This window comes from Eriocheir sinensis, chromosome 15, assembly GCF_024679095.1.
Source record: "Eriocheir sinensis breed Jianghai 21 chromosome 15, ASM2467909v1, whole genome shotgun sequence".
In the NCBI taxonomy this organism is placed as follows: domain Eukaryota; kingdom Metazoa; phylum Arthropoda; class Malacostraca; order Decapoda; family Varunidae; genus Eriocheir; species Eriocheir sinensis.
This window is the reverse complement of record NC_066523.1, coordinates 14313160-14323843: the sequence shown is the minus strand read 5'-3', so window position 1 is coordinate 14323843 and position 10684 is coordinate 14313160. Positions and strand designations below refer to the sequence as shown.

Genomic DNA, 10684 nt, shown 5'->3' with positions numbered 1-10684 from the left:
ATTTGTATGTTTGTCTCATCTACGCAGTTTTTTTTCCATCCGAGATGCCACCTTTCTGACCTTATTTTTTTTTTATCGGGCAAAGTAAAATCTCCTTTACGTCGTCTACCTAAAGTCAGGGGTTGACATTTTCTTTGTGGTTGTGGTGTGGGGTTTAAGACCGGATGCCCTTCCTGGATGTATGCAAGTATTCAAGTTACAGAAGATGGCACTTTAATTCTATGAAAAGAAATCTTACAGACCAGGTAATTCATAATGCAAAGGTAATAGTGCATAGTAAAAAGAACATTGGTTTTGTATAATATAACTCAGTCATGGAAATAATGAGCTAACAGACCAGTCAAACGCTAGTCCCCCATCAACTCTTACCTTCAGCCACAGCAGTATCGTTATTTTAATAGTTACTACTTTTCTTCATATAGGCTACTTGCCTCGCCCGCGAGCTCGCTGCACAAGACTTATACTCGTTCTCATCTCTATGCTGTACCTGAGTCTAGAATTTGTCATCTCTTTTACAATATATAATCTTGGAAGTAACCTACCTTTCAATATTTTTTTTTTTAACCATCATCCCACTCTTACTAATGCAGTTAATATTTATCATCACTCCATCCCTTTCATGGTAACCTCAATACTGGTCTTTCTCTTCTTTATCAACCACCCTCCCACCGAAACTCTTACTTATGCAGGAGTTCATTTCGGTCATCACTCCTTCATCCCTTTCCCTAGTAACCACTAAATAGCCTTTGCTCCATTATTTTCAACCTACCGAGCATGTAAATTCACAGGAGTTGGATATAATAACGCCGCTGGAACTAAATAGGCGTGCTTTTCGAAACCCCCTTCCAGCTTCTCAGGAGGACCATGTTTAGATTTTTTCTTTAGATTTTGTTTCTTCTATTTAGGTTAAAACGCTTGAAATACGTACGAAACAGATCCGTATGAGCTCTCTCTCTCTCTCTCTCTCTCTCTCTCATTAACTACACTATTATAGAAAGTCTTTCTCCTACTTGCTACTCTAGGAAGAGGTTATTTACTTGATCCGTGCCATTGTTGGCGAGGCTGGATTGTCTTTCGAAGGAGTTCCTTCTTCCAGAGTTCTCTCAGTACATCCTATCCATACCTCATGATGTGGTCAATGACCTCTAAGTCAGCTCTCCCTAGCACCGACACCACCACACCGTACGCAACGAAACGAAATAGTTATTATAGTCGTCAATATATTCCTGGAGGCTATACAGGTTCGACATCACGATGGCTACAAGCTCTTCCCGTGCCTCATTTACGATTTCACTGGAAGTACCGTTATTGTCCCAGGGTGACAACTCTGGGAAAACGCCTGCATTGAACCTGTGTGCATGCTTTACAGTTATTGCTTTTATTTGAATGGTGATACTGCGCCAGTATTTGTCACACCACAAATAATATCAAAAGAGATATAAGCGAAACAAAACGGGGCTAAACAAAATTCCATCTCAGTTGACAGTAGTGCAGTGGGTGAATGACCCAGTATTGCCGTCTGGGGGATCACTGTTTTTATCCGTGCAGGTGCTTACTCTGTTTTAAAAGTAATTTTATTTCTTTAAGGCCTTGCATACGGATTTTGATTTAGAATTTCCTGAATTTGTAATAAACTGATAGTGTGTGAGTAAAATAGGTCAGCGTAACGGAGCATTGAGAGAGGCGCGCGGCGTTGTGTGTGTGTGTGTGTGTGTGTGTGTGTGTGAGTGAGCGCGCCGCTCAGGGACCTTGGCCTTGTGGTACTCTTGGCAGACCTACATGTCATACAAGCACCTCACCCTGACTTACTTATGACGAGTCAAGGGAAAAGAAACAACCTGCCTGATAATAATTGCAGTAAACATTGAGACCGACCCTTCCCCTTTATTGTGAAACAACAATTCATGCATTGATGTTACCTCGGACAGTTATTTTTATAAATAATCTTGTTGGCACGAAAACTCTCATTTATTTTATCATAAAAAGGGACGTAAGGACCTGTTACTAAATTATTATGCTTGTAATGTCTCATTTTTGTGTGTGCTATTTAGTTACGAACATTTGTCCTATTCTCGTGCAGGATCATCATCATCTTCAGTATCCTGATCTGCAGCAGGAGCAGCAACAATAACAAAAAAGCAGCCAGGTCAAGGCCTCCAGAGATCAAGTGCTCCATGCGTGGGACAACAGCGGCTGCGGGGAGTGTGTCTTCCATCGCTCCCCAGAGGTCAGTTTAACTTGTTATATGAAAACTTGCTGTCACGCATTCTAGTTCATTCCATTTTACCGTACTGCATATATACGGATTTGATTAATATTCTGTATATATTGTATTTTCTTATCAGTCATGAACCAGAACAATTCAACTAATCTTCCGGAGGACAGCAGTCATTGCTATGCTCAGATAGCTGGCACTGTATGGAATTTGTTAAATATTTTTTCGGTTTTGCGTTGGTTTAATGCTATAAAATCATAGTTTTCATTGGTTCCTGCCGTCTTATCCTACTTACTGGCTGAAAATCCACTTCCGAAAGAAAAATGTTAGTTTCTCTTGTTAGTATTTATTTTATTTTTCATTTTAGGCCTGTTGTGTTTTTTGTAGGACTTTACGCAAATAATCAGTTTTACCAAACTGTGAACAAAAAACAGCGGCATCCCATATGTTGTGCCTATGCTCACTTGAGTGTGCAGCCACCATCTGCCAGTTGTCGTGGGATGCTGAACCTGCTTCAGGATGAATTTCGGCTACGTCAGACCCCGTACCTTAAAACGTAAAGAACGTAAGGACTTGGATAGGAAGGATCCATTGATGGGTAAGAAACATTCATAAGGAATATTCTAAGGACATATGGTAAAGTACTACAGTAGTACAGTAACAAAAAGTATCCCGTTAAATTGCGCCCTAAGTGTCCTGCTAATCTTTCCTCAATGTGTAGAACTCACTCACGGTCTGATGATGTGGTGGACCCGTGATCGCCAAGCAGAGCCTTCTCGGAGAGAGATTTGGAGCTCGTTAGGCGATTGATGGGGAAAGCTGGAACCCCACACACCACGCATCCCCATTTTTTTTTTTCAAGGCTGTAGGTAGGAAGACGCCTACCGAAACGGGCGTAAACCACTCCCGGTGAGGTATTTATGAGAGGCGAGAGGGTGCTGCAAGCCTGTCACAGACCCTTCCCGTGCCCTCACTTTCAGTTTTCCTATTGCCTCATCAGCACTAGAGAGTAATTCAGCATGCTGTTTAAAGACAAATTCTCTAACTTTCCCCAGCCCGATACATGCACGCTGCACACACACACCACTTCCCCAAAATTGATCAAAATTCATTATGGTTGGCATAAAACGATGGCCTCGGACTCCCCGTCTCGGGGGGGGACCACAAACTCCCCCAGAGCGGACTCCAATTTTGGTTTTAGACCTGTCTTGATAGTTCTTCGAACTATTTCTTTATTAACTTCTGCAACATTCGCGATCTTCGCTCTAATTTCCATTCTGTGGAACACCATTTCTCCTCTTCTAAACTTCGCCTCTTCCTCACTAAAACATAGGCATCGGAGGCAACTAACATTAATCTCTTTTGTGTTCCCTCCTACGATCTTTATTCCAACTTTCAATCCAAAGCTGGATGTTGCGTCTACGTACGCAACGACATCACTTTCTCTTGTGCCCACAATCTTGATTCTTCAAAAATACCTTAGCTGAAATCTCCATCTTGGGAGATTTTATTATTCACCACCATCTTTGGTTTTCATTCTCATTCACTGACCAGCCTGATGAACAAGCGTACAACTTTGTTCTCCTCAGTGATCTAGAGCAGTTGATTTTGCACCCTACACGTATGCCCGACCGTCTTGGAGAAACGCCCAACATTCTAGACCTCTTCCTTACCTCTAATCCTTCAGCTTGTTTATACAATAAGTAATACCTTTGTTAATAACAATGCAGTTAATCATTCTCGTTTTAAATATTTGTCAACGAGAAAAAATAAATGTCCATTGCAAGTGTCTCCTCTTTAAAAAGCTTTCTTGCATGAAAGCCCTGCGAAGTCCATCAGAATTGGACTTTTTTTTTTCCATATTACAATATTTGCTGAGTACCTGCTTTGGGTGTATCAATCTCGCCTTCGACGAAATTTATCAGAAACATTAGGGCGACAGAAAGCGGAGCATCCATTGTTTGATCTCCGTGGGTGACACTGGCTTTCGCTTCCAGTGTTACGCTCCGCCCTCAACTCTTGGCCTTAAACGCCATCATCTTTGACCTGCCCACCCTCCTAGTACCAGCAGGCACCCACTCAAGGTCTTGGTCCACCCCACACAGCAAGTAGCAGTCAGTCGAGGGCGAAGTGTATCATTCTGGAAGCGGACCTAAACACCTGGCCTTCCTAGTGTTGGGGGGTGGGGGGTTTGTTGAGTTGCTTGGCGCTCTAATGTTTTTTGATAAATTTCGTCGAAGGCCAGACTGATACACCCTAAATAGATAGCTACTCGGCAAATATTGTAACAATTTTTTAAAGTCCATTTCTGTTCTGTTTGATTTTGCAGAGCTTTCATGCAAGAAAAATTTTCAGTGAGAAGAAACTTGCATCAATCATTTATTTTCTCTCTTTTACCGATAAATAAAAAACAACGAGAATTCTCAACTATATTTTTATTAACAATAGAATCACCTATTCTATTGAATGTAATTGTTACAGTTCCCAGAGAAACATAGGAACTTTACGATAATTGAAAGAATAGTTAAAGCTTCGCGGACCCAAAGACGTAGTCGGTGGTGATACCTGGTAAAAATGAATATATCCTATTCTCTCCCTTGTTTTGTCCGCTACATCTAAGGGAAAGTACTTTTCGCCTCTTTTGCTACTTTAGTCTCATAGTTCCTTTTAGCTACGAGGCACGAACTTGTACCGGCACTGCAGAAATGGCAGTGGGAAGTGGGTACTGGGTTGGTACAGTAAAGAGGGGGCATTGAAAAATAAACCCATAATCTCAGAATCCAGTAATCGTAAAAGTAATCGATTACTTTTTGCGAGTTTCATTGGGGTCTTGGTGTCTTGCCGACTTTCTGGGACATTCGGCCAACTAATTGCCAGCACGACTCCAGGACTCCCGTCACGACGTCGGCGCAGCATTCGGCAACAGTCTCAAGACCTCTTTCAAGACATGCCCGACCCTTTCACATCAACACCCAAGTCCTTGTGTACCCTAGAGTCGTGGGTTGTCGTGGCCTGAGTCGGCACAATGTGAACGGGGCTTTAAGCCCCATTCACACTGTGCCGACTCTGGGTCAATCAATAATGAAAGTTTCCCGCAAAGTTTGGTGACGTTCTGACTCGTCCCACTCTTTTATTACTGATGTTATTGTGTTCATTTTTTATGAGAATGTACAACAAAGTTTCTATTTGTATTGTGTAATGGTATATTTTTGTTACTATACAATATAATACCATTATGATGCATTTATTTACATCTTAGTGTTGCCTACATACACTTTGGGAGCGATTGCAGCAGAAACTTTAATGTCACATTTTAGTAGAGAACCCAATAGTATTATTATTAATAACATTAGGTTCTGATGTACGTTCTATGTAGAATAGCAAAAAGACCATTACACAATACAAATAGAAACTTTGATGTACATTCTGATAAAAAAAATGAACACAATAACATCAGTAATAAGAGTGGGACTAGTCAGAAAGACACCAAACTATTCGCAATTTGCGGGAAACTATCATGCACCTACCTTTGCGGCAGTCGTGAGGCAACTGACTGAGCTCGGGAGCTGAATGCGCGTTATATAAAGTGATATGTAACGCAACAATAAAACTTCAGTTATTAGTTTATTTTCAACACTATCGTAATGAAACTTCATAAACCCGTTATATTCACTGTCTCCCTGTAATGCATAATGAAAAAAATCCATATGAATGCACTAGTTTCAGCGTTACGGCCGGTCGGTAGGACAGTTTGTCTTTTTGCTACAGTATACTGTAGTTGCCTTCGGTCGCTTTTATTTCAGTTACCGTTATCTTTTTACAGGATACTATTGCGTTTTTTCACAGATGTATTAATTTTATAAACGTAGAAAATACCAGTGTAGCAAATTTGCATTATAAAATGTATTTCCTGTGCAGGATTTAAAAAAATGCTCGCTGGGTTACTGAGAGGGCTGAGTTGTGCTTAGCACCGTTTGCTAGGGGCACGAAAGAGTTGCCAATGAGATTATGATGAGAAAAAATCACACAAGCTACGAAAACAGGCTCTCTATACACATTCACATGATATTAACTTGTTTTTCAGTTTAATTACATTTTTTAATTTGAAATTCAATTATTTTGATTTGAAAGTCAACTTTTTAAATGTGAAAGTCAAGTATTTTAATTTGAAAGTCAACTTTTAAAATTGAAGGTCAAATTTTTAAAATATGAAAGTCAACTTTTTAATATGAAAGTCAACTTTTTAATATGAAAGTCAACTTTTTAATATGAAAGTCGACTGTTTTAATATGAAAGTAAACTTTTAATTTGAAGGTTTTTTTTTATAATTTGAGGGTGAAAAGATGTAGACAGATACTCATATATGAATGAGCTGAAGGGCTGGACGACACTTTCATCACACACACACACACACACACACACACACACACACACACACACACACACACACATTCCTAAAAGACATATTACTTTCCACAATTATTTTTATTCCTACCAACAGAAATTTTCCCTTCTTTGTCAAGAGAATGGAGTAGTTTTTAAAGTTTGCATGGATTTTCAAGTATGAAGTATTAGAGGCTGTGTAGCACACGCTGTTCTATAAGTAGTGAATAATCAGAACTATTTTTTTGATATGATATGTAATTTTTTTGAGGGTAGGGAAAAGAAACTCTTAGTGTTAGAAGGATTTTTATTTTACCATCCCTAAAAGGAAGATTGATGATTGAATCTGGCGATATTTTTACACGTGTAGTAAAATATGTTATCAAATGTTACTAATGTTATTGCATTTGGTACACAGGTGGAGGTAGCAGGGCATGGGTGCACAACATATTGCCATGGCCAAGAGTTACTTCTATGATGCAAATCTTCTGGGACTAATATTATTGTTACTTTTCCCATTCCTTTTAGGTAAGTTCAGGGCATTTCGTGGCATAACGTGTGATTTTGAAAGACAAATTGTTTTGTATAATTGAATACTGACCACTGTCATCCACAGTAGTTCCACTTGTACTTTGTAATGTAAACTCAGTAACTTTCTTGAGATAATGACAAGTTTGTATATATATATATATATATATATATATATATATATATATATATATTTATATATATATATATATATATATACATTTATATATATATATTTATATATATATATATATATATATATATATATATATATATATATATATATATATATATATATATATATATATATATATATATATATATATTTATATATATGTACAACCTACTAGGCTAATTTTGGGGGAACTTAGTCCGTTAATGCCAAAAGTCCGTTATAAGCGGCATAATTTTAAAATACCTACGTTTAATAATACTGACGAACCCAGTGAACGTAAGTATATAATTTTTTTTTATTGTGTAAGCTGTATGCACGTTGTCTGTATAGTCGCACAGCACACTTGGTGACGGACTACGAGGCACCGTAATGTTACGGGTGTGATACGAGTTTCAGACATGTATTACACCAAGTCCCCAATTTAGAAGCGATGTTCGTTCCCAAAACTTTTCTCGTAGTGAACTGGAAATTTGTTAATCCAAGTGAATTTTCCCATTTAATTCCTATATAGGCACTGAGATGCGTTCCTGTGCACTCCCCAAAAGTTCACCTGTTTCAAAATCCACGATTCAGAATAATAGAAGAGAATACCTGAACAACTTAGAATCATATAAACATGTTAAATTTGGAAAGAATCATTATCTAAAAAAATAATAACGTATGTACTTATATGGTATCAATACTTCAAAATTTGGTGTGTGTGTGTGTGTGTGTGTGTGTGTGTGTGTGTGTGTGTGTGTGTGTGTGTGTACCGACACTCACAAATACTTGGCTATTTTCCATTACTTTTACGTCCTGGATTGATGCATAAGACTTTATTGTGGTGTAAAAAGTACGTTCTTCATTTGAATGGGAACCACAAGAAGGAAAATATTTCATCAGGTGGGCTGAAAAAGACTACAGTAACGGAAGGATGGGAGATCTGATTAAGGGAGAGATGGCTAGCACACGCTGTTGCAGTTACCGGGGACGGTTGGTTCAAAAACTGTTCTCGGTCCGAGTCGGTCGGTCCCCGTGGGTTTCTGACCCTCTCACCTTGTCCGTTATATCCGAAATCCATTATAAGCGGGTCCGTTGTACTGAGGGTTTATTGTGTGTGTATATATATATATATATATATATATATATATATATATATATATATATATATATATATATATATATATATATATATATATATATATATATATATATATATATATATATATATATATATATATATATATATATATATATATATATATATATATATATATATATATATATATATATATATATATATATATATATATATATATATATATATGAAATCATCAATTTGCATTTGTTAATATTATTGAGATTCAGTGTTTCCTAAAAATACATGTTACTATCTTATAGTAATTTGACATTATTTTTGCCACAGGTAGCCCATTGCCAGGCCAGTACTGGAATGATCATGAGAATGATATCTTCTCAGATCACCCAACTCCTACCACACAGGAGGAGAAGGAAAAGGTGGAAAGGTTTGATCCTTCCCGTCTTAACTATACAGCAATACGTTTAGAGCTGGAGAAAGAGGTGAAGACTTTGAATAAGCGTGAGGGTCGCTTTTTTGGTGGAGAGTCACGCATCCCCAGATTTATTTCTAATCTTGGGAAGTTCCTTGATATTGAACAAGTGGTGAATGAAATTGAAACCTCCATCATGTCAAGTGTCTCATGCAATGCTTGCAAAGCTGGTAAGTGATCATGAAACTTGTATATATCTTTCTATACCTTTAATGGCATATTCCATAACTCTATGCGCAGGTGGCCACGGCAGAAGAGTCAAGGTCTTTCTCTTGATGTGGTCCTATTTGGAGTAACATTCATACCACTCAACTCTCTACTTCCTGTATTTCTTAGTACTATTTTTCCTCATTGTTGGTGATCTCGCTGCAACCCCAAGCCCCACCTTCCTATTGGACTTTCATATACCCTCTTCATTTTCCTATGTGACTTTCATCTACCTTCTATTATCACCATAATGCACTCTCATTACGTACATGCCCAAACCAACTCCATGAATTACATTATGTATATTTCACAACTCCACTATTTGGGAACCCTTCATGAGTAGTGCACGATAGCTATAATGTGAGAGGGATACTCGCTCTCGAGATAAAGCCTAGAGAAAAACAGCAAATATCCCAACTTCTAGACTGTAATGAGTCTAGGCTGCACTTGAAAAAACAAATAATAGCGTGTGAAACAGTCGAGTGAAGCAATCGAGGAGGGTGCTGGCAGCGCCACCTGGACACAGGTAGAGAGAGGTGCCGCAAGCCTCATACTTTATTCTTTCAAGCCGCCTCGCTCCGTCAAGACCCTCTCCCACGCTCTGCTGCCACAGTGAACTGTGTGACCACTTTTGCTTGGCCAGGTTCCCCTGTGCTTTGCTTAAGAAAAAAAAAATACTCCGCGGTACCGGTACTGGTACTGGCACTAACGGTACCTGAGTTTTCGGTACCGGTACTCCTGGTACTCAAAATAATGGTACCTGCCCATCCCTACCAAGTGGCACTGCCAGCACCCTCCTCGATTGCTTCTCTTAACTGTTTCACACGTTATTATTTGTTTTTTTTCTAGTGCAGCCTAGACTCATTATAGTCTAGAAGTTGGGATATTTGCCGTTTTTCTCTATGCTTTATCGCGAGAGCGAGTATCCCTCTCACATTATAGCTATCGTGCACTAGTCATTACGGGTTCCAAAGAATAGTTTTTTCAGAGATCAAAACCGTCATTCTACATCTTTAGTTTTCAAATCCATACTTCATCTCTAAACATTTTCATTACTCATTCCATCTCATTTTTGTTAACCCATATGCTCTTCTCAATCTGCTCATTGCTACTCCACATACTCTATGCCCATATACCTAAGGTACATACAAAAAATTGCATAAATGTAATATTCCTTAATCCTTTCTTTACCTCTTTGTGATGCACCTTCCTTTCACGATTCTCTCATTTGATCCTTTGACATGCACCCTCATCACTGTTGTCTCCCACACTTATCCTTCCATACTCCAAAACTTAGATTGATGAATGATCTTCAACAATATTAAAAATCATTTGATGAAGCATCTCTAACTGCTACTAATAATTAGCATAATCAACACAGTAGGCAGTTAAGAGCATCCTCAGATGCATACACACTCATTTTTTAATACTTCATATTAAATCTACAGGTGTTGGTCTGTTGCAACATTATGTTGAGAATGGCAAGACTAAAGAGGAGATCATCAAAGCAGCATCTGGATTTTGTATATCCTTCCAAATTGAGACACCTCGAGTGTGCCTTGGTATCATTAATTTGATGGCGGTTAGTGGCAGAATCTGTTGATAAAATATGCATGATTTTTTCTG

At 38.4% G+C, this 10684-nt stretch overlaps 1 protein-coding gene across 2 annotated transcripts in view; it reads left to right on the top strand.

Annotated features, from left to right (window-relative positions):
- LOC126998937 (sphingomyelin phosphodiesterase-like) overlaps nucleotides 1–10684 on the top strand; it is a 39134-nt gene that overhangs the window by 12011 nt on the left and 16439 nt on the right. For both annotated transcript variants that reach the window (XM_050861216.1, XM_050861215.1), the window contains exons 2-5: nucleotides 2081–2227; nucleotides 7017–7126; nucleotides 8707–9021; nucleotides 10507–10640. In XM_050861216.1, the coding sequence (XP_050717173.1) occupies nucleotides 7033–7126; nucleotides 8707–9021; nucleotides 10507–10640 (543 nt within the window). In that variant the 5' untranslated portion in view covers nucleotides 2081–2227; nucleotides 7017–7032. The remainder of the gene's footprint in view (nucleotides 1–2080; nucleotides 2228–7016; nucleotides 7127–8706; nucleotides 9022–10506; nucleotides 10641–10684) is intronic.